Source organism: Hyla sarda, chromosome 7 (genome assembly GCF_029499605.1).
Source record: "Hyla sarda isolate aHylSar1 chromosome 7, aHylSar1.hap1, whole genome shotgun sequence".
NCBI lineage: Eukaryota > Metazoa > Chordata > Amphibia > Anura > Hylidae > Hyla > Hyla sarda.
This window is the reverse complement of record NC_079195.1, coordinates 199869601-199895373: the sequence shown is the minus strand read 5'-3', so window position 1 is coordinate 199895373 and position 25773 is coordinate 199869601. Positions and strand designations below refer to the sequence as shown.

Sequence of the window (25773 nt, the reverse complement as noted above, 5' to 3'; positions counted from 1 at the left end):
TGATAAATAAAAAAAACGCATAGGGTTCACCGTATTTTTATTCTCAGCCAGATACCAACCAAGCAGCAACAGCCTGACGTTACCAGGGTGGGCGAGGACCATTGTTACTGGCTCTCCCCAGCCTAAATAACGCCAGCCTGTTACCGCCTAGGCCCAGGAGCGCCATTTTTGATGCTCTGGGCCTGTTGGTACTGGCTCTTCCCAGCACCCCTGTGGCGGTGGGTACCAGGGTAATAATTGGGTGTTAGCGCTAGCTGTTTTTGGGGTTAACACTAAGCCCTGGCTTAGTAATGGATTCCTTCAATAAGACAGCTTCCACTACTAAGCCTGAAAATTACATTAAAAAAAAAAGACGACACATTGGAAAAATTCTTTTATTTTAAAAACACTCCCCCACATCCCTCGTTAACCATTTTATTAACCCCTTAAGGACTCAGCCCATTTTGGCCTTAAGGACTCAGACAATTACATTTTTACGTTTTCATTTTTTCCTCCTCGCCTTCTAAAAATCATAATTTTTATATTTTCATCCACAGACTAGTATGAGGGCTTGTTTTTTGCGCGACCAGTTGTCCTTTGTAATGACATAACTCATTATATCATAAAATGTATGGCGCAACCAAAAAACACTATTTTTGTGGGGAAATTAAAACGAAAAACGCAATTTAGCTAATTTTGGAAGGTTTCGTTTTCACGCCGTACAATTTATGGTAAAAATTACGTGTGTTCTTTATTCTGAGGGTCAATACGATTAAAATGATACCCATTATTACATACTTTTCTATTATTGTTGTGCTTAAAAAAAAACACAAACTTTTTAACCAAATTAGTACGTGTTACGCCGAGCGCTCCGGGTCCCTGCTCCTCCCCGGAGCGCTCGCGGCGTCCCTCTCTCTGCAGCGCCCCGGTCAGACCCGCTGACCGGGAGCGCTGCACTGTCATTGCCGGCGGGGATGCGATTCGCATAGCGGGACGCGCCCGCTCGCGAATCGCATCCCAAGTCTCTCACCTGTCCCGTTCCCCGTCTGTGTTGTCCCTGTGCGTGCCGCCCCGCTCCTTAGGTCGCGCGCGCGCCGGGTCTCTGCAATTTAAAGGGCCACTGATTGGCGCAGCAGGCCTAATCAGTGTCATCACCTGTGCACTCCCTACTTATACCTCACTTCCCCTGCACTCCCTTGCCGGATCTTGTTGCCCTTGTGCCAGAGAAAGCCTTTCCTTGAGTGTTCCTAGCCTGTGTTCCAGACCTCCTGCCGTTGCCCCTGACTACGATCCTTGCTGCCTGCCCTGACCTTCTGCTACGTCCGACCTTGCTCTTGCCTTATCCCTTGTACCATGCCTATCTCAGCAGTCAGAGAGGTTGAGCCGTTGCCGGTGGATACGACCTGGTTGCTACCGCCACTGCAAGACCATCCCGCTTTGCGGCGGGCTCTGGTGAAAACCAGTAGCAACTTAGAACCGGTCCACCGACACGGTCCACGCCAATCCCTCTCTGACACAGAGGATCCACCTCCAGCCTGCCGAATCGTGACAGTAGATCCGGCCATGGGTTCCGCTGAGGTGCCGCTGTCAAGTCTTGCCGACATTTCCACGGTGATCGCCCAGCAATCCCTAATGATCACCCAACGAAATCACCAGCTGTCATACTTGACCACCGTGACACAGCAACTTCAGTCACAGATACAGCAGCTGCTACCGCAGATACAGCAACTTCAGTCACAGACACAGCAGCTGCAACAGCAACAACCATCTCCTCCGCCGGCTCCTGTAACTCCTCCGCAGCGAGCGGCCGCTCCTAACCCCCGCTTGTCCCTGCCGGACAAATTTGATGGGGACTCAAGACTCTGCCGTGGTCTCCTGCCTGGGAAGGCCCTGCCATGGGCCACACCGCTCGGAGCACCTCTCTCACAGTATCCTTTGCAATCTACCCCTGTGCCTCCCGCCGAGGAGGCTATGCAAGTGGATCAGTCTCGCCTGACCCCTGAAGAGAGGACTCGCCGCAGAAAGAAAGATTTACGTCTATACTGCACTGTGCGTTACCGCACAGAACCCCTGCTCATGAGCATGGAACTGCATCTCGAAAAAATTGAACTTTTTGTTTTGCCCAAATGCTCCTCTGAAGTCCTCCTCGGTCTGCCATGGCTCCAACGCCACTCTTCTACCCTTGTCTGGACCACCGGGGAGATCAAGAGCTGGGGTGCTTCTTGCCACAGAAAATGCCTCACGTCTGCTCCCAGTCCCGTCAGTCAAACCTCTGTGTCTCCTCCTTTACCTGGTCTCCCCAAGGCCTATCTGGACTATGCTGTGTCTCCTCCTCACAGCCCCCGTCCTGTTAACATTCTACCCCGTGCCAAGCTTCACCCTCTTCCCTCCCTCCCCACTCCCACGCCTTCTTGTGTGCCCGCTGTTGATGAGGTTTCCCGGGGCTTCGCCACCGTCTGGAAAAAGACTCTAAAATCCCTCATACTAGCCTCATCCCGGGTGAAGAAGCATGCCGAAAAAAAGAGAAGAGCTCCTCCTGTTTTTGTGTGGCTCTCCGCCAAGTATATCCGCTTCCGTGTCCCCAGTTTTTATCCGGGACCACGTTATCTTGGACCCTTTGAAGTGAAGTACCTAGAGGAAGCTACTCCTGTCTCCGGGTCCTCAGACGTCTTCCGGATTAAAGAATTTTCAGGTCCCAAAAAAGGGGGAGACCCAAGGGGGGGGGTACTGTTACGCCGAGCGCTCCGGGTCCCTGCTCCTCCCCGGAGCGCTCGCGGCGTCCCTCTCTCTGCAGCGCCCCTGTCAGACCCGCTGACCGGAGCGCTGCACTGTCATTGCCGGCGGGGATGCGATTCGCATAGCGGGACGCGCCCGCTTGCGAATCGCATCCAAAGTCTCTCACCTGTCCCGTTCCCCGTCTGTGTTGTCCCTGTGCGCGCGGCCCCGCTCCTTAGGGCGCGCGCGCGCCGGGTCTCTGCAATTTAAAGGGCCACTGCGCCACTGATTGGCGCAGCAGGCCTAATCAGTGTCATCACCTGTGCACTCCCTACTTATACCTCACTTCCCCTGCACTCCCTTGCCGGATCTTGTTGCCCTTGTGCCAGAGAAAGCCTTTCCTTGAGTGTTCCTAGCCTGTGTTCCAGACCTCCTGCCGTTGCCCCTGACTACGATCCTTGCTGCCTGCCCTGACCTTCTGCTACGTCCGACCTTGCTCTTGCCTTATCCCTTGTACCATGCCTATCTCAGCAGTCAGAGAGGTTGAGCCGTTGCCGGTGGATACGACCTGGTTGCTACCGCCGCTGCAAGACCATCCCGCTTTGCGGCAGGCTCTGGTGAAAACCAGTAGCAACTTAGAACCGGTCCACCAACACGGTCCACGCCAATCCCTCTCTGACACAGAGGATCCACCTCCAGCCTGCCGAATCGTGACAGTACGTTTATAATCCCTTTATTTTGAAGACCTCTAACTTTTTTATTTTTCCGTATAAGCTGCGGTATGGGGACTAATTTTTTGCGCCATGATCTGTACTTTTTTTGATACCACATTTGCATATAAAAAACTTTTAATACATTTTTTATAATTTTTTTTTTAAATAAAATGTATTAAAAAAGTAGCAATTTTGTACTTTTTTTTTTTTCGTTCACGCCGTTCACTGTATGGGATCATTAATTAATGACATTTACGCACGCGGCGATACCAAATATGTCTATAAAATGAATTTTTTAAGCTTTTTGGGGGTAAAATAGGAAAAAACGGACGTTTTACTTTTTTATTGGGGGAGAGGATTTTTCACTTTTTTTTAACTTTTACTTTAACATTTTTTTACATTTTTTTTACACTTGAATAGTCCCCATAGGGGACTATTCATAGCAATATCATGATTGCTAATACTGATCTGTTCTATGTATAGGACACAGAACAGATCAGTGTTTTCGGTGATCTTCTGCTCTGGTCTGCTCGATCTGCTCGGGAGCCGGACGGAGGCAGGAGAGGGGACCTCCGTGCGGCGTTCTGAATGATCGGATCCCCGCAGCAGCGCTGCGGGCGATCCAATCATTCATTCAAATCACGCACTGCCGCAGATGCCGGGATCTGTATTGATCCCGGCACCTGAGGGGTTAATGGCGGACGCCCGCGAGATCGCGGGCGTCGGCCATTGCCGGCGGGTCCCTGGCTGCGATCAGCAGCCGGGATCAGCCGCGCATGACACGGGCATCGCTCCGATGCCCGCGGTTATGCACAGGACGTAAATGTACATCCTGGTGTGTTAAGTACCACCGCACCAGGACGTATATTTACGTCCTGCGTCCTTAAGGGGTTAAAAGGAAAAAAAATCCAGTTCATCCGCCGAATCCACCGTAATCCTCTGCATACACGGATCTGAAACGAGAAGAAAAAAAAACACAAAAAATTGGTTAGGACATTTTTGGCGCTGTCTGCTGGGGAGAGCGCCCATAATGCAATGTCTTCCCAAACAGGGAGTCTCCAATTGGTGCAAAACTACAACTCCCAGCACGCCCAGACAGCCAAAGGCAACAGCTGGAGTCTCCCTGTCAGGGAGGACACTGCCAGAAGAGTCTGTTCACATTATACAAAACGGACAATGTGAACAGAGCCTCACAGAGCCTTACTAGCCTGGCTCCCTTCTGTAGCCCTGCCCCATAATGACATCATCACTAGGGGGCGGAGATACACGGACCCGGCTGGGCCAGGAGCGAGGGAGGTAAGTGGACGTCAGCTTCTGTATACACTATATACAACTATCTATAGATAGCTGTATAGTGTATACCGCCCAAAGGGGCTATAGGAGCAGGGAGTCCTGTCAGTCTGGTGACAGGATTCCTGGCTCCTGTATAGTATACACGGGTACACTATGCACCCCTGTATACTATACGGCCGGGGGAGGTGAGTAGTGATGCGGTACATCACTCCTCATCTCCTTACACTCTGTGGACCGGGCGCTCAGCATCTGACCCACAGAGTGTTACCTGAAGGCAGTAAGAAAACTTCCACAGGGGGGAAAAAATGACTATTTCCACACACCAGGAAAAATGCCAGAAAAACTGCCAAAACGCAGGAAAAAGCTGTGGCAGTTTTCTGGTGTTTTTGCTGGCGTTTTATTTGGTGTAAAAAAAAAAAAAAAACAAGTGGAAACTAGCCTAATACAATAACAGAATAATCAAACTGCAGAAAAAAATCTGATCTGATGTTGTGGAGACAATTTTCTGCTATTGGGTGTCAGAGGTGAAGCTTTTCTGTGTGAACAGGTACAGCGTACAACTCATGGATGGATACTGTAAATAAACTGTTCTAGAGTCAATATTCACCTGTCAGTACGGTGGCTGGGCTTCTTTTTACAGTTTCAAAAGATGAAATCCTGGTTGGGGACATTTTCTTCCTTTTTAAATCTAAAACACAAACGTGGAAATGGTTACTAAAGGGACACAAAAGTCTAGTGTAAGGCTATGTTCACACAGCGGAATTTCTGCATGGAATTCTGAATGAAAATTCTGCGGTAAATTCCGTGGAAATTTACAACGGAATCCCATTGAAGTATATTGGCTATAACGTCATGCAGAATTTTCATGCAGAAATTCTGGCGTGTAAACAAATCCTTAGGGCAGTGTTTCCCAACCAGGGTGTCTCCAGCTGTTGCAAAACCTCAACCCCCAGCCTCTGGCTGTCCGGGCATGCTGGGAGTTGTAGTTTTGCAACAGCCGGAGGCCCCTGGTTGGGAAACACTGCTCCTATCTAACATTGGGCCACAGTTGTTCTGATGAATTCAAAATAGCAGTTAGGCTACGTTCACACGTCCGGAATGTATGCACAGAATATCTCCATGCGGACATTCTGGAGACTGTGGACGCCGACATAATATGCCAGCACTAGGACCACACAGGAATATGCCATCTCACAGACGGCTATGCATTCTGTGTGGAGTCCACAGAAAGTGAAGGGGTTAATTCTTTCTGTAGACACGGAAAATGGAATTTCATCTGGCAAGGAAATTCCGCCATGTGCACAGTGCAGCAGAATCCCATTGAATCATGCTCCGGAATCTCTGGTGGGATTCCAATGCGGAATTCCGCACAGAAATTCCGAATTTGTGAACATGGCCTTAATGGCCAGTTTTAATGAACTGGTACCAAAAAGTTAAATAGATTTTTAAATTACTTCTATTAAAAACCATTATCCTTCTAGTACTTATTAGCAGCTGTATGCTACAGAGGAAATTATTTTCTTTTTTTAATTTCTTTTTTGTCTTGTCCACAGTGCTCTCTGCTGACACCTCTGTCTGTGTCAGGAACTGTCCAGAGCAGCAAATGTTTGCAATGGGGATTTTCTCCTGCTCAGGTGTCAGCAGAGAGCACTGTGGACAAGACAAAAAAGAAATTCAAAAAAGAAAAGAATTTCCTCTGCATACAGCAGCTAATAAGTACTGGAAGGATTAAGATTTTTTAATAGAAGTCATTTTCAAATCTGTTTAACTTTCTGGCACCCGATGATTTAAAGAAAAAAAAATGTTTGCTATCATGAACTGTTATTTGGAACAGAGAGTGCACAAATATTGGTGGAGATTTATTAAACCTTGTGCAGAGGGACAATGGAGAAGTTGCTCATAGCAACCAATCAGATTTCAGCTTTTTTAAAGGCTTTTTGCAAATGAAAGCTGAAATCTGATTGGTTGCTATCCAATGTTCCTCTGCAAGTTTGTTGGCTCTCCTACTCTTGAAGGTTGTCCACATCCTGGAAGCCAATAACAAGAGGAGCTCGTCTACTGGATAATGTTCTGTAAGGGCGGGAAGGCACTTGTTGTATGACATTTTTTGTTTTTTTTTTGCACCAAAAACTTGGCTGCCATATATTAGCTGGGAGTCAATAGGAAGTATATGAAATGTCATACTTATATGAATTTTTGAGGGGTTGTTTTTCCTCATTTTGTGGCATTGTTAGACTAAGTTTCCAGTTGTTGTTTTTTGTGTTTTTTTGTGTATTTTTGACCTTTAAAAAATCTATATATATAAAACTCAATGTGTGTATGTATGTATGTGTGTATGTTCCAGCATCACGTCCAAATGGCTAAAGATATTAACATGAAACTTGGCACACGCTACTTATATGTCAACAACAAACATAGGATAGGTGATTTAACCCTTACTCACCCCCATTTGCCAGGGTCGGGGATTATGTTTAAAGTCCCATACAAGTCAATGGGAAATATATGTTACTGCATAACTTCCAAACGGCTGGAGATATTTCGATAATACTTGGTCACATGTTACTTATATGTCCACTTAAAATATAGGATTGTAAATTTAACCCTTAACTACCCCCATTTGTGAGGGTCAGGGTTTTTGTTTAAAGTCCCATGCAAATCAATGGGAAATGTATGTTCCCACATAACTTCCGTACGGCTGGAGATATTTCATTACCTGGTACACATATTATGGGTCGGGATAGGAGGTCAGGATAGGAGGTCGGGATAGGAGGTCGGGATAGGAGGTCGGGATAGGAGGACGGGATAGGAGGACGGGATAGGAGGACAGGATAGGAGGTCAGGATAGGAGGTCGGGATAGGAGGTCGGGATAGGAGGACGGGATAGGAGGACGGGATAGGAGGACAGGATAGGAGGTCAGGATAGGAGGACGGGATAGGAGGACGGGATAGGAGGACCGGGATGGGAGGTCGAGATAGGAGGACGGGATAGGAGGACGGGATAGGAGGACGGGATAGGAGGACGGGATAGGAGGTCGGGATAGGAGGTCGGGATAGGAGGACAGGATAGGAGGACGGGATATGAGGACGAGATATGATGACGGGATAGAGGACGGGATAGGAGGACGAGATAGGAGGTCGGGATATGAGGACGGGATATGGGGTTGGGATATGACAACAATATATGAGGACGGGATATGAAGTCAAAAGCTTCCTCCTTTGTTTATTTTCCTCCCCAACAAGGATTAGGAAGGAAAAACTGGGCAACGCCGGGTATTCAGCTAGTAAATAAATAAAAATAGAAACACCAATGCTAAACCAACATGGCGTTTTTTTTTTTTTTTTTTGCTACCCTAGACTTCTATGTAAAAGAAACACTAAGATTTTATTTTAAAAAACGCCATAGTATCAGCAATTTTTTAACCTTATATATGTAATTACTATCTATGTAGTTCCCTAATACCATGAACCTTACCTATTTTTCTACTATCTATGCTGTTTCCTTTTATGTTTAGTTACTATATATGCAGTTTCCTAATACCATAAACCATATATATATATATATACTAGCTGAGTACCCGGCATTGCACGGTTTTTCCTTCCTAATCCTTGTTATGGAGGAAAATCAACAAAGGAGGAAGCTTTTGTCTTCATATCCTGTCCTCATATATTGTTGTCATATCCCAACCCCATATCCTGTCCTCATACCTCGACCTCCTATCCCGTCCTATCTTGGCCTCCAATCCAATCCTCCTATCCCGTCCTCCTATTCCGTCCTCCTATCTCGACCTCCTATCTCGACCTCCTATCTCGACCTCCTATCTCAACCTCCTATCCTGACCTCCTTTCCCGACCTCCCATCCCGACCTCTCATCCCGTCCTCATATGCCGACCCGTAATATGTGTACCAGGTATTGAAATATCTCCAGCCGTACGGAAGTTATGTGGGAACATACATTTCCCATTGATTTGCAAGGGACTTTTAAAAAAAACACGAACCTCACAAATGGGGGTAGTTGAGGGTTAAATTAACTATCCCATATTTTAAGGGGACATATAAAGTAACATGTGACCAAGTATTATCGAAATATCTCGAGATGTTTGGAAGTTATGCAGTAACATATTTCCCATAGACTTGTATGGGACTTTAAACAAAAACCCCTCCCCTGGCAAATGGGGGTGAGTAAGGGTTAAATCACCTATCCTATGTTTGTTGTTGACATATATGTAACATGTGTGCCAAGTTTCATGTTAATATCTTTAGCCTTTTCGACGTGATTGTGGAATATATATATATATATATTTTTTTTTGCTACCCTAGACTTCTATGGGAAAGAAACGCTAAGATTTCGTAAAAAAAATAAATTAAACGCCATAGTATCAGCATGCTGCGATTTTGGAAAACTACCACTGAACCTAAAACCATAGCAAAATGCCAAAGATGGGTGAAAAAACACCAAAGGGGGTCTGGCATTTCATAAATCTCTATTTAAAGGGGTACTCCGCTGCTCAGCTTTTGGAACAAATTGTTCTGAACGCTGGCGCTGGGAGCTCATGACGTCATTGCCCCACCCCCTCATGATGTCATGTCCCGTCCCCTCAATGCAAGTCTAGTTCATGAACTATTTCTCCCGTTACTATCTTCCGTCACAAAATAACGGCCGTTATTAATAACGGGCTATAACGGGTTAAAACGGCTATTAGAAAAATCCCGTAGACTATAATGGTATTTTCTAACGGCCTTATAGGATTTTGTTTCTGCCGTTTTCAGCTGATTTTCAGACGGAACTTTGTACGGATGTTTAAAAACTGAGAATTTTGTAGTGTGAAAGGGGCCTAAGCTGAGCTGTGACTGGTTCTTTTTTTTATTAGATAAAATGAATTAGAAAAAACTGCAAACTAGAGTTGTGTGTGAATAAAGACTCCTGGATCAGGGCACCTACAGGAGCAGAATGGAGAACTTTAGCGCATACACACAACTATAGGAAAGTAAGGCTGTGTTTACATTGTGCTAAGAAGGTACAGCCAATGCCAATAAATGCTCCATAAATGCCAGATTCTAATTTTACATGCCCTAAAATTGACACCTTCTGTCATTCTCGACTGGCACAAGAACACAGTGTGTTGGCAAACACAACAACATGGCGCCAGATATCATCAGGAGTGGTAAGTTATACCAGCGCCACCCCTGACAGTAACCATTTCCCTGACAATTAACCAGCATGTAAGGGCTGGTGGGGCATGATCACTACTCAACTGGGTTACTATGCCCAAAGCATGCCAGTCCGGGGTAGTACCCAGTGGTTACTAGTAGGGATCCACCGATTATCGGTTTGGCCAATATTATCGGCCGATATTCACGATTTTGGACATTATCCGTATCGGCCAGAGACAGCTGCCCCATTGCCTACCCCATCCCCGGTTTTATAATTACTTGTTCCCGGGGCCCGGGGTCCACACTACAGTGACCCCCCGACATACGATGGCCCCGACATACGATCATTTCATTTCATACATATGATGGTCTCTCAGAGGCCATCGCATGTTGAAGGCAGCATCAACATACGATGCTTTTGTATGTCGGCGCCATCGCATAAACAGTTATCCGGCAGTGCAGACTGCTTCAGCTGCTGCCGGATAGCCGTTTACAGTGCCCCGTGTGGTCCGCTGATGATCACTTACCTTTCCTCGGGGCTCCGGCGCGTCCTCTTCGGGATCCTCTGCATCGTCGGCGCTCTCCGTTGACGTCATCACGTCGCTGCGCCCGCCGTCCCGTCATCCAATAGGAGCGGCGTGCGTAGCGACGTGATGGCGGCAACGGAGAGCGCAGATGCCGGGGAAGCAGAGGCCTTGCCGGAGCATCGGAGACACCTCGGGGACGCGGCGACAGCGATGGATGGCGACACCCAGGGCAGCGGTGAGGGTCCGGAGCGGCGGGGACAGGTGAGTACAACTTCCTCTAACAGTGGTCTACAACCTGCGGACCTCCAGATGTTGCAAAACTACAACACCCAGCATGCCCGGACCGCCAACGGCTGTCCAGGCATGCTGGGTGTTGTAGTTTTGCAACATCTGGAGGTCCGCAGGTTGTACACCACTGTCCTATACTTTACATTGCACGGATCCCTCAACATACGATGGTTTCAACAAACGATGGTTAATTTGGAACGGATTACCATTGTATGTTGAAGGACCACTGTACTTCTGGCTCCTGCGGCATCCTGCACGCTGCGCAATGACGAGTGACGTCCTCAACGTGACGTCCCCATCAGTGCGCACAGTGACAGCTTAGGACGCCGCTCGAGCCAGAAGTAGCGCGGACCCCGGGAACAGTTAATTATAAAACAGGGAATGGGGGAGGCAATGGGGCAGCGGCGGCAGTGGTGGGTGGACTAGGGAGGACCCCCAGGACAGGCAGGGGGAGACAAGCAGGCGGCGGCGGTGGTCTCTGGCCCCACAAAAGCCGCTGCAGTTCATTGATTTAAAGCGCCTTTAAATCATTGATCTGCAGCGGCTTCTGCGGAGCTGGGGGGGAGGAAATAGCTGATAACTTATACCGGAATATTGGTATAAGTTATCGGCTATCGGCCTGAAAGGTCACAGATTATAGGTATCGGCCCTAAAAAATCGATATCGGTCGATCCCTAGTTACTAGGCAACAGACTTCATCAGATCACAGGTGACCACCAAACCCAGTCGTGGGACATTCCATACACCGATAACCTCCGCTATGTAATTACTCTTTATGCAGTTTCCCTATATCATGAACCTTATCTATGTAATTACTATCTATGCAGTTTCCTTATTTATTTAATTGCTTTTTATGCTGTTTCATTTATATATGTAATTAACCTTAACACAATTTCCTAATACCATAAAATGTGTAAATTGCAGTTTATGTAGTTTCCGAATTCCATGATCTTTATATATGTAATGACTATCTATGCTGTTTCGTAATACCATGAGCTTATTATATGTTATTACTATCTATGCACTTTCCTAATGTCCTTTATACAGTACTATGAATCTCATGTATGTAATCACTATCTATGCAGTTACCAAGATTCTTATATATGTATTCACTTTGCAGTTTCCTAATACCATGATCTTTTATATATGTAATTCCTATGTATGCAGTTCTCTTATATATGTAATTTCTATGTATGCAGTTCTCTTATATATGTAATTACTATGTATGCAGTTCCCTTATATATGTAATTACTATGTATGCAGTTCTCTTATATATGTAATTACTATGTATGCAGTTCCCTTATATATGTAATTACTATGTATGCAGTTCCCTTATATATGTAATTACTATGTATGCAGTTCCCTTATATATGTAATTACTATGTATGCAGTTCCCTTATATATGTAATTACTATGTATGCAGTTCTCTTATATATGTAATTACTATGTATGCAGTTCTCTTATATATGTAATTACTATGTATGCAGTTCTCTTATATATGTAATTACTATGTATGCAGTTCCTTTCTATATGTAATTACTATGTATGCAGTTCCCTTATATATGTAATTACTATGTATGCAGTTCCTTTCTATATGTAATTACTATGTTTATAGTTCCCTTATATATGTAATTACTATGTATGCAGATCCCTTATATATGTAATTACTATGTATGCAGTTCTCTTATATATGTAATTACTATGTATGCAGTTCCTTTCTATATGTAATTACTATGTATGCAGTTCCCTTATATATGTAATTACTATGTATGCAGTTCCTTTATATATGTAATTCCTATGTATGCAGTTCTCTTATATATGTAATTACTATGTATGCAGTTCCCTTATATATGTAATTACTATGTATGCAGTTCTCTTATATATGTAATTACTATGTTTATAGTTCTCTTATATATGTAATTACTATGTATGCTGTTCCCTTATATATGTAATTACTATGTATGCAGTTCTCTTATATATGTAATTACTATGTATGCAGTTCTCTTATATATGTAATTACTATGTATGCAGTTCCCTTATATATGTAATTACTATGTATGCAGTTCCCTTATATATGTAATTACTATGTATGCAGTTCTCTTATATATGTAATTACTATGTATGCAGTTCTCTTATATATGTAATTACTATGTATGCAGTTCCCTTATATATGTAATTACTATGTATGCAGTTCCCTTATATATGTAATTACTATGTATGCAGTTCCCTTATATATGTAATTACTATGTATGCAGTTCCCTTATATATGTAATTACTATGTATGCAGTTCTCTTATATATGTAATTACTATGTATGCAGTTCCCTTATATATGTAATTACTATGTATGCAGTTCCCTTATATATGTAATTACTATGTATGCAGTTCCCTTATATATGTAATTACTATGTATGCAGTTCTCTTATATATGTAATTACTATGTATGCAGTTCCCTTATATATGTAATTACTATGTATGCAGTTCCTTTATGTATGTAATTACTATGTATGCAGTTCTTATATATGTAATTACTATGTATGCAGTTCCCTTATATATGTAATTACTATGTATGCTGTTCCCTTATATATGTAATTACTATGTATGCAGTTCTCTTATATATGTAATTACTATGTATGCAGTTCTCTTATATATGTAATTACTATGTATGCAGTTCCCTTATATATGTAATTACTATGTATGCAGTTCCCTTATATATGTAATTACTATGTATGCAGTTCCCTTATATATGTAATTACTATGTATGCAGTTCTCTTATATATGTAATTACTATGTATGCAGTTCCCTTATATATGTAATTACTATGTATGCAGTTCTCTTATATATGTAATTACTATGTATGCAGTTCCCTTATATATGTAATTACTATGTATGCAGTTCCCTTATATATGTAATTACTATGTATGCAGTTCTCTTATATATGTAATTACTATGTATGCAGTTCCCTTATATATGTAATTACTATGTATGCAGTTCCCTTATATATGTAATTACTATGTATGATGTTCCCTTATATATGTAATTACTATGTATGCAGTTCTCTTATATATGTAATTCCTATGTATGCAGTTCCCTTATATATGTAATTACTATGTATGCAGTTCCCTTATATATGTAATTACTATGTATGCAGTTCCCTTATATATGTAATTACTATGTATGCAGTTCCCTTATATATGTAATTACTATGTATGATGTTCCCTTATATATGTAATTACTATGTATGCAGTTCTCTTATATATGTAATTACTATGTATGCAGTTCTCTTATATATGTAATTACTATGTATGCAGTTCTCTTATATATGTAATTACTATGTATGCAGTTCCCTTATATATGTAATTACTATGTATGCAGTTCTCTTATATATGTAATTACTATGTATGCAGTTCCCTTATATATGTAATTACTATGTATGCAGTTCCCTTATATATGTAATTACTATGTATGCAGTTCTCTTATATATGTAATTACTATGTATGCAGTTCCCTTATATATGTAATTACTATGTATGCAGTTCCCTTATATATGTAATTACTATGTATGCAGTTCTCTTATATATGTAATTACTATGTATGCAGTTCCCTTATATATGTAATTACTATGTATGCAGTTCCCTTATATATGTAATTACTATGTATGCAGTTCCCTTATATATGTAATTACTATGTATGCAGTTCTCTTATATATGTAATTACTATGTATGCAGTTCCCTTATATATGTAATTACTATGTATGCAGTTCCCTTATATATGTAATTACTATGTATGCAGTTCTCTTATATATGTAATTACTATGTATGCAGTTCCCTTATATATGTAATTACTATGTATGCAGTTCCCTTATATATGTAATTACTATGTATGCAGTTCTCTTATATATGTAATTACTATGTATGCAGTTCCCTTATATATGTAATTACTATGTATGCAGTTCCCTTATATATGTAATTACTATGTATGCAGTTCTCTTATATATGTAATTACTATGTATGCAGTTCCCTTATATATGTAATTACTATGTATGCAGTTCTCTTATATATGTAATTACTATGTATGCAGATCCCTTATATATGTAATTACTATGTATGCAGTTCCCTTATATATGTAATTACTATGTATGCAGTTCCTTTCTATATGTAATTACTATGTATGCAGTTCCCTTATATATGTAATTACTATGTATGCAGTTCTCTTATATATGTAATTACTATGTATGCAGTTCCCTTATATATGTAATTACTATGTATGCAGTTCTCTTATATATGTAATTACTATGTATGCAGTTCCCTTATATATGTAATTACTATGTATGCAGTTCCCTTATATACGGTATGTAATTACTATGTATGCAGTTCCCTTATATATGTAATTACTATGTTTATAGTTCCCTTATATATGTAATTACTATGTATGCAGTTCTCTTATATATGTAATTCCTATGTATGCAGTTCTCTTATATATGTAATTCCTATGTATGCAGTTCTTATATATGTAATTACTATGTATGCAGTTCTCTTATATATGTAATTACTATGTATGCAGTTCCCTTATATATGTAATTACTATGTATGCAGTTCTTATATATGTAATTACTATGTATGCAGTTCTCTTATATATGTAATTACTATGTATGCAGTTCCCTTATATATGTAATTCCTATGTATGCAGTTCTCTTATATATGTAATTACTATGTATGCAGTTCCCTTATATATGTAATTCCTATGTATGCAGTCCTCTTATATATGTAATTACTATGTATGCAGTTCCTTTATATATGTAATTACTATGTATGCAGTTCTCTTATATATGTAATTACTATGTATGCAGATCCCTTATATATGTAATTACTATGTATGCAGTTCTCTTATATATGTAATTACTATGTATGCAGTTCTCTTATATATGTAATTACTATGTATGCAGTCCTCTTATATATGTAATTACTATGTATGCAGTTCTCTTATATATGTAATTACTATGTATGCAGTTCTCTTATATATGTAATTACTATGTATGCAGTTCCCTTATATATGTAATTACTATGTATGCAGTTCCCTTATATATGTAATTACTATGTATGCAGTTCCCTTATATATGTAATTACTATGTATGCAGTTCTCTTATATATGTAATTACTATGTATGCAGTTTCCTTATATATGTAATTACTATGTTTATAGTTCCCTTATATATGTAATTACTATGTATGCAGATCCCTAATATATGTAATTACTATGTATGCAGTTTCCTTATATATGTAATTACTATGTTTATAGTTCCCTTATATATGTAATTCCTATGTATGCAGTTCCCTTATATATGTAATTACTATGTATGCAGTTCCCTTATATATGTAATTACTATGTATGCTGTTCCCTTATATATGTAATTACTATGTATGCAGTTCTCTTATATATGTAATTACTATGTATGCAGTTCCCTTATATATGTAATTACTATGTATGCAGTTCCCTTATATATGTAATTACTATGTATGCAGTTCTCTTATATATGTAATTACTATGTATGCAGTTCCCTTATATATGTAATTACTATGTATGCAGTTCTCTTATATATGTAATTACTATGTATGCAGTTCCCTTATATATGTAATTACTATGTATGCTGTTCCCTTATATATGTAATTACTATGTATGCTGTTCCCTTATATATGTAATTACTATGTATGCAGTTCTCTTATATATGTAATTACTATGTATGCTGTTGCCTTATATATGTAATTACTATGTATGCAGTTCCCTCATATATGTAATTACTATGTTTATAGTTCCCTTATATATGTAATTACTATGTTTACAGTAATTACACTTTATGTAGTTTCCTAATACAATGAACCTTATATATTTAATTACACTTTCTGCACTTATATACTTCTTACAATTTGAGGGACATACTAAAAGGAATGACAAAGTGGAATGCCCATAGAGAATAATGGGGCAGAGTGGAATGCCCATAGAGAATAATGGGGCAGAGTGGAATGTCCATAGAGAATAATGGGCCAGAGTGGAATGTCCATAGAGAATAATGGGCCAGAGTGGAATGTCCATAGAGAATAATGGGCCAGAGTGGAATGTCCATAGAGAATAATGGAAATGTTAAATTTAAATTAGAGGCAAAAACGCGGTCGACCACGTTTTTGCCTGCGGTCGGGAAACTGCATATGGCTGAAAACTAAGCCGACCGGAGGCTGCGGTTCACTCCGGTCGGCTCATAGACATGCATTAAATACGGTTCCCGAATACGGCTGAGTGCGGGCGCCGCTATCAAGCCCCGCCCCCTCCTCCCAGCCGTATACGGGAACCGTAGTTACAAATCGTAGTGTGAACCCAGCCTTACACAGATTTACATGCAAATGAGCTCATATTTCACTTATAGTCTATGGGCATTCCATTGTGTAATCCCATCTTGTCATTCTGCAGAAAACAATGATAATTCTTCTTAATTTGAATATTAAACAATGTCACTGAGTTTTGAGAGTTTTGTCTGATAAAGATTTATTAGATATGTCAAATAGTTTTGTCTCTAATTTAAATTTAACATTTCCATTATTCTCTATGCACATTCCACTCTGCCCCATTATTCTCTATGGACATTCCACTCTGCCCCATTATTCTCTATGGACATTCCACTCTGCCCCATTATTCTCTATGGACATTCCACTCTGCCCCATTATTCTCTATGGACATTCCACTCTGCCCCATTATTCTCTATGGACATTCCACTCTGCCCCATTATTCTCTATGGACATTCCACTCTGCCCCATTATTCTCTATGGACATTCCACTCTGGCCCATTATTCTCTATGGACATTCCACTCTGCCCCATTATTCTCTATGGACATTCCACTCTGCCCCATTATTCTCTATGGACATTCCACTCTGCCCCATTATTCTCTATGGACATTCCACTCTGCCCCATTATTCTCTATGGGCATTCCACTCTGCCCCATTATTCTCTATGGACATTCCACTCTGCCCCATTATTCTCTATGGGCATTCCACTCTGCCCCATTATTCTCTATGGGCATTCCACTCTGCCCCATTATTCTCTATGGACATTCCACTCTGTCACTCCTTTGAGTATGTCCCACAATTTGAATGTAAACCTATGGCGGCCGCCGCCTGGGACCAGAAGATAACGGTCCTCAGAATGTAGCCGTTACCATAGTAATACCGGTCACACCACTACATCATCATTAATGCCGTGACGTCACCGCGCACTCTCTCCAATAAACATGGCTGAAGTCATGACGTCACTAATCTACCATATATCTACCCGGAGACTCCGCCTGGGCCGCGCGCGGCGCCGTGTTCCCGGTTCTGTCGGGTGTCCGGTCCTCGGTGGGGGGCGGCTCTTCGGTCCGGGGCCTGCGGAGAAGCTTGTGCTCCTCCAGGATCTTATGTCTCTCGGTGATGAGGGAACACTTGGGGCAGTTGCACAGTTTCCACATGCAATGGCCGGAGTGTCCCCGCACCGGCACCACAAGGCCGTGATTTCGGCAGCGGGTACACTTTGGGATCCGAGTGGGTCGCACTAGAGCCGGGTCACCGGACATGGCGGACACCTCCTGAGTCCTGACTGTAGAGTCCGTCACCAACCGTCTGAGGGGAGAACAGAGGGGGAGGGGCTGCACCCGCCGGCGGTGTCCAATGGATGGCGCTATCCTGTAGCTGTGTGTAATGTTTCCATCTCATTTGTGTTCCCTCCAGTTTTCAATAAAGTAACAATGTGCCCTGAACCTTCATGTAGCCGCCATAACACAGGACACCTGTTAAACACACAAGGAAAAATCTCAAAATATTATAAACTTATATATACACCAAGATACTACTGTACAGCAGGGTGAGGACTCCAGAAAAACTACAACTCCCAGCTGGTTGTAGTTTTGCAGCAGCTGGAGGCGCTCTGGTTGGGAAACGCTGTACAATGGTCCCTCAACATACGATGGTAATCCGTTCCAAATGAACCATCGTTTGTTGAAACCATCGTATGTTGAGGGATCCGTGCAATGTAAAGTATAGGACAGTGGTCTACAACCTGCGGACCTCCAGATGTTGCAAAACTACAACACCCAGCATGCCCGGACAGCCAACGGCTGTCCGGGCATGCTGGGAGTTGTAGTTTTGCAACATCTGGAGGTCCGCAGGTTGAAGACCACTGGTATAGGAAGTTGTACTCACCTGTCCCCGCCGCTCCGGGCCGTGACCGCTCGTCACCGCTGCCCTGGATGTCGCCTTCCATCGCTGTCGCCGCGTCCCCGAGGTGTCCCCGACACTCCGGCAAGGCCTCTGCTTTCCCGGCATCCTCGCTCTCCGTCGCCGCCATCACGGCGCTCCTATTGGATGACGGGACGGCGTGCACAGCGATGTGATGATGACGATGGAGAGCGCCGACGATGCAGGGATCCCAAAGAGGACGCGCCGGAGCCCCGAGGACAGGTAAATGATCGTCAGCGGACCACACGGGGCACCGTAAACGGCTATCCGGTGGCAGCTGAAGCAGTCTGCGCTGCCGGATAGCCGTTTATGCAATGGCCCCGACATACAAAAGCATCGTATGTTGATGCTGCCTTCAACATGCGATGGCCTCTGAGAGACCATCGTATGTTGAAATGATCGTATGTCGGGGCCATCGTAGGTCGGGGGGGTCACTGTACTAGACAAACACATTAAAAACATAAAAACAAAAACTACATATTTTATCCCTGGCTACAATAGAGCAATGGGCTACTCCACCAAGGCACAAACACTATAATAGGCCATGGGCAGTAGGTATAACAATAAATCAGCATGCCCAAAACACAGTCATATACCAAAGGCCGATATACATGTAGATTGAATGAATGAACCCCCTGGTTCTAGGTTTGTATATACAGTGGTCCCTCAAGTTACAATATTAATCGGTTCCAGGACGACCATTGTATGTTGAAACCATCATATGTTGAGACCATAACTCTATGGAAACCTGGTCATTGGTTCTGAAGCCACCAAAATGTCATCCAAAAATAGGAAAAAGTGAGGATTAAAGAAAAATAAGTAGATAACTAATATAGATAAAGCAAATCCTTATATATAAAAGTAAGAAAGATCTGCTGGGAGCTGTAATCACTGTCTATTTCAGTGTTTTCCAACCAAGGTGCCTCCAGCTGTTGCAAAACTACAACTCCCAGCATGTCCGGGCATGCTGAGAGTTGTAGTTTTGCAACAGCTGGAGGCACTCGGGTTGGGAAACAATGGTTTATGTAGAGGACAGGAGCTTCTCCAGGGTCCTATACAGTACGCACAGTGTCCCAAATGGAGCCACCCTTACTTGGTGTCCGAAGGAGCAACTAACCCTGGCACAGGTAAAGAGTAGTACAGAACTTGTAGTTCCTCCCTTTTACTGTAGGGGGCGCTACCAGACAGCCAGTCAGTGCAGGCACTTAAATGCCCATTCTGATTGGTCAGTTCCTCCAGATGTGACACGTTTCACAGATCTGGACTGTCCGGAGCATTGTATGTTGAGTCTGGTTTCAAGTTACAATGGTCCAGGAAAGACCATTGTATGTTGAAACTATTGTATGTTGAGGCCATTGTAAGTTGAGGGATCACTGTATATGTATGTTCCAGCATAACTTCCAAATGGCTGGAGATATTTCGATGAAATTTGGTCAAATGTTACGTATATGTCAACTAAAAAATATATTAGACTTAAAGGGGTACTCCTGTCCTAAGACATCTTATCCCCTATCCAAAGCATAGGGGATAAGATGTCTGACCGCGGGGGTCCCGCCGCTGGGGACCCCTGCAATCTTGCATTCGGCACCCACCTCTTTGAGCTGCATGCCGCGCTGCCAGCTCAAAAACTGTCGGGTGCCGACCACGGGGCCCGAGTATTGTGACGTCACAACTCCGCCCCGTGTGATGTCATGCCCCGCCCCCACTATGCAAGTCTATGGGAGGGGGCGTGACGGGCGTCACGCCCCCTCTCATAGACTTGCATAGCAGGGGGCGGGGTGTGACGACAAAGGGGGGCGGAGTCGTGATGTCACGATACTTCGGCCCCGTGGTCAGTGGGTGCCAAATATAAGATTGCGGGGGTTCCCAGCGGCGGGACCCCCAGCGGTCAGACATCTTATCCCCTGGATAGGAGATAAGATGTCTTAGGGCCGGAGTACCCCTTTAATCCTATTTTTTTATTTTTGCAGGGTTCAGTAGTGTGATCTAATATACTTTTCAATCCCACAAAAGTAACAGTATGTGGGATATTTATCATTGTATAAATGTGTGTGTTTTCTACACCTCAGTTTCACTCAGTTTTTCAAATTAGATATTGCCGTAATTGGACTGAACAAAAAAATTATAATTATAATTTACACCACACGGAAGAAAAAAAAAAAATATATATATATATAAACTACACGGGATAGAGTATTAGCATCTTATTGTGAGGGGTCTGACTGCTGGGACCCATGTGATCTCCAGAACAGGCCCCCCCGCAATCTGATGCTTATTCCCTATCTCCTATGGATACTGGATGAGTAATTTTTGGCTGGATTTTTAAAAAAAATTAAACTCAATAGTAAAACTGCTGTTTTGTTCACATATGCCTTCATTTTATGGCAGCGATTCTTACCGCTGTAAAATGAATTGACATGCTGTTTATTTTTAACTCCTCAATGACGCAGGATGTATATTTACATCCTGCGTCGGCTCCTGCGATATAACTCGGGGTAACGCGGTGACCCTGTTTCAGATCGGGTCGGTCCCGGCTGCCATCAACGGCCAGGACCCGCGGCTAATACCGAAAATTAATGATCGTGGTGATGCCCGGTATTAACCATTCAGACGCGGCGATCAAAGTTGATCGCTGCGTCTGAGGTGAAAGCTTCCCGACAGCTCAGTAGTGCTATTCAGGACCGGCATCCTGAACAGCTTGCAGGATGTGAGGAGGAACCCTACCTGCCTCCTGTGCGTTCCAATCGCCGAATGACTGCTCAGTGCCCGGGATCCAGGCAGGAGCAGTCGAGCGGTGATAACACTTACCAATGCCATGTTATTGCATAGCAGTGATCAGTGTAGGGAATCAGTGTGGCAATGTTATTGTCAACTATGGGGGGCTATAACATTGCAAAAAAAAAAAAAGGTGAAAATAAAGTGTTAATGAATGTGATTTAACCCCTTCCCTAATAAAAATCTGAATCACCCCCCTTTTCCCATGTTAAAAAAAAAACTATGTAACTAAAAATAAATATAAACATATGTGATATCGCCGCGTGCCTAAATGTCTGAACTATATAAATATATTGTTAATTACAGTCAATGGCGTACACGTAAAAAAATTCCTAAGTCCAAAAGCGTATACATTTTCATGCATGTAGTTATGATTTTTTCCAGAAGTGAGACAAAATCAAACCTAAATAAGTAGGGTATCAGTTTAATTGTATGGACCTACAGAATAAAGATAAGGTGTCGTTTTTACAAAAAAAATGCACCGCGTAGGAACGGAAGCCCCCAAAAGTTACAAAATTGCATTTTTATTTCAATTTTGTCGCACAATTATTATTATTATTTTTTTGTTTCGCCGTAGATTTTTGGGTAAAATGACTGATGTCATTACAAAGTAGAATTGGTGGCGCAAAAAATAAGCCATCATATGGATTTTTAGGTGGAATATTGAAAGGGTTAGGATTTTTTAAAGGTAAGAAGGAAAAAACGAAAGTGCAAAAAACGAAAACCGCTGAGTCCTTAAGGGGTTAATATCAGATGGTCCTGGACAAGGGAACCCACGTTGCTGCGTTCCGGATGCCTAACAAATGATGCACTTTTGACATTACTTGTGGCATGTTTTAGGCTGGGTACACTGAGCTGGATGTGGGACATATATGAACCCAGATTTATGAGAAAGGAGTGAGTGACTCTTGTACTTCTGGGGGAGATTTATTAAAACCTGTGCAGATGAAAGGTGGAACAGTTGCCCGTAGCAACCAATATGGTAGATTTGTTTTATTTTTACTTTTCACACAAATAAAAGAAGCGATCTGATTGGTTGCTATGGGCAACTGCACCACTCTCCCTCTAGACAGGTTTTGATATATCTCCCCCTTTGGGAAATCTGTGGAAAACTCACTGGGGGAGATTTATCAAAACCTGTCTAGAGGAAGAGTGGTGCAGTTGCCCATAGCAACCAATCAGGTTGCCTCTTTCATTTTCCCCAGGCCTTCTTAAAAATGAAAGAAGTGATCTGATTGGTTGCTATAGGGAATTGCACAACTCTTTCTCGGCAAAGTTTTTGTTAAATCTCCCCCACTATGTTTAGTTCTACCATTTTTAGGCTAGGTTCACACTATGGAATCTCCGGGCAGAAAATTTTCCGCCCGGAGATTCTGAGTGCGGCAAGAGCCGACTGAATCAGTCCGCGCTAGGACCATGCGGACACTGCAGTCTCCAATAGACTGCAATGTGTTCCGCGAGTATTTCCGCCTGAAGAATGAGCAAGACCATTCTTCAGGCGGAAATTTTCAATCGGATTTTCCGTTCACAAATTCTGCTTTAGCTAGGTTCACACTACGGAATTTCCGCCTGCAATTCCGCTTTGAAATAGCAGGCAGAAATTCCGCTTGCTAAAATGTATAGTGTAATCAATGGGTTTCCTTTCCACAAATTCACACTGCGGAATTTGTGAAGCGGAATTTGTGAACGGAAAATCCGCTTGGAAATTTCCGCCTGAAGAATGGCGTTGCTCATTCTTCAGGCGGAAATACTCGCGGAACACATTGCAGTCTATTGTTAAGGCCCAGGAGAGCAGCGTAGGGGCCACATGGGATGAGCCCCCCTCCCCCAGGCTGTGTATATTAAGTTATTATTATTATTATTAATACTATGGTATACTTACACTTGTGCTGAGATTTTCATTACAGAGCCGGCTGTTGCTGGGCAGAATAGACCTGGTGGCTGATTGGTTGAGCTGGTTCAGGCGGGAAGATTGAACAGGATATAAGTCAGGTCAGCGTGCGGTGTTGGACCAGTTGTTCCAGACCTGTGAGGAAGAAACAGCCCCCCCCCCACCCCTTTTTATGTCACGATCGTTGAGGAAGTCACCAGAGATGAGCGAACTTACAGTAAATTCGATTCGTCACGAACTTCTCGGCTCGGCAGTTGATGACTTTTCCTGCATAAATTAGTTCAGCTTTCCGTTGCTCCGGTGGGCTGGAAAAGGTGGATACAGTCTTAAGAGACTCTTTCCTAGGAATGTATCCCACCTTTTCCAGCCCAACGGAGCACCTGAAGGCTGAACTCATTTATGCAGGAAAAGTCATCAACTGCCAAGCCGAGAAGTTCGTGACGAATCGAATTTACTGTAAGTTCGCTCATCTCTAAAAGTCACCGTTGGTGGACAATTTGGTATTAATTATGATGTTTTATCAATTGGGGGTCACCCAGAGTTCTGGGTGGACAGGTAATGTTTTGTGGAGAGATGGTGAGATATTTATCTCAGTGGATATTGGTTTAAGTTTTTATATTTATTGGTTATTTATTTATTAAATATTTATTATTATTTATTGATTTATTTATTGCTCAATAAAACGGCCATGGCCTTTTATGCAGCTATGGAGTCAGCGTATTATTTATATTAATAAGTAGGTCATAATGGGGTGAGGGGGGGTCTCTATCCCATGGAGACTGCAGTGTGCGCGTGGTCCTAGCACGACTGATTCAGTAGGCGCTGGTCGCACTCGGAATCTCCGAAGCCTTACAAATTTCGAAGTGTGAATTTGTGAACGGAAACCCATTCCCTACACTATACATTTTAGCAAGAGGAATTTCTAACTGCAATTTCAAAGCGGAATTGCAGGCGGAAATTCCGTAGTCTGAACCTCGCCTTACACAGGAGAATGTCCTCACGGAAATATTCCCCAACAGCGGAGCGCCGGAAGAACACGCCAGTGCTAAGACTGCTCAGAAATGAGCTGTCTGTTTAAAAAAATATATTTTTTTTTGCATTCACCTGAATTTGAATTAAAGCGGCAGAAATGTCTGGCACGAACAATTCTGCTGTGTGAACAGTGCTGCGGAATCCCATTGACATCAATGGAACTCTGCTGCTGCGGAATCTCTGCGCGGAATTCTACACCAAAATTTCATTGTATGAGCATATCCTTAGAATCAGGGGCGTAGCTATAGAGCAGTGGTCTCCAACCTGTGGTCCTCCAGATGTTACAAAACTACAACTCCCAGCATGCCCGGACAGCCGTTGGCTGTCCGGGCATGCTGGGAGTTGTAGTTTTGTTACATCTGGAGGACCACAGGTTGAAGACCACTGCTATAGGGGGTGCAGAGGTAGCAGGGGCTCCAGTACTTTTTTTTTTTTTCAGCTCATGGTTTTTGTGGATTTGTTAAAACGCTATGATTTTTAAACATTTTCCTAAGCGTTGTTTGGGTGATTTTTTTAATTAATTAATTATTTTATTTAATACATAAAATGATTCCTTTTTTTGCATGTCCTATAGCAGTGGTCTCCAAACTGCAGACCTTCAGCTGTTGCAAAACTACAACTCCTTGCATGCCCTAAATTGTAGTTTTGCAATAGCTTGAAGTCCACAGTTTGGAGGCCTAATAGGTGGGTTATGTATAGCTTTATTTACAAGGACAATAAATTGCTGGCACAAATTCAGGCGGTTGCCATCGATTGAATTTAAAATTCCTCAATTTTGCAATTTTCTACTACGGAACCAACTTTTTGGTGCATAGCAGACAGAATGGCACAAAGAATATGGATCCATAGTTGACATTTTCAGTTAACTAGTTAACAGCAATCTATCCATTGTCGAATTGCTGGATTTGCTCATGTCACCAAATATGAATGATCAGAATTAACTAAATATCACAATATCTTCATATATCAGTGTTGACCCCACCCTGTGGCTCTTCCCCTGTGACTTGCATGATGGGAGTTGTAGTTCTGCAACAGCAGTAGAGCCACAGGTTGGTGAACACTGTCATAAAATGTAACCACACTATCAGTCAGACAAGTGCACTGTCTCTTTAAGAAGACGTAACACGGGACAATGCCGTGGAGCCTGTGACGT

General features: G+C 42.6%; 1 protein-coding gene across 1 annotated transcript in view; it reads right to left on the bottom strand.

Moving 5' to 3' along the window:
• The window catches only part of DMRTB1 (DMRT like family B with proline rich C-terminal 1), a 37837-nt gene extending 19414 nt beyond the window's left edge, over positions 1–18423 (bottom strand). The window contains exons 1-2 of the mRNA XM_056532147.1: positions 17982–18423; positions 5308–5388 (exon numbers count right to left, since the gene is read on the bottom strand). Coding sequence (XP_056388122.1) covers positions 5308–5388; positions 17982–18261 — 361 coding nt within the window. The 5' untranslated portion in view covers positions 18262–18423. The remainder of the gene's footprint in view (positions 1–5307; positions 5389–17981) is intronic.
• Positions 18424–25773: the final 7350 nt, after the last annotated feature.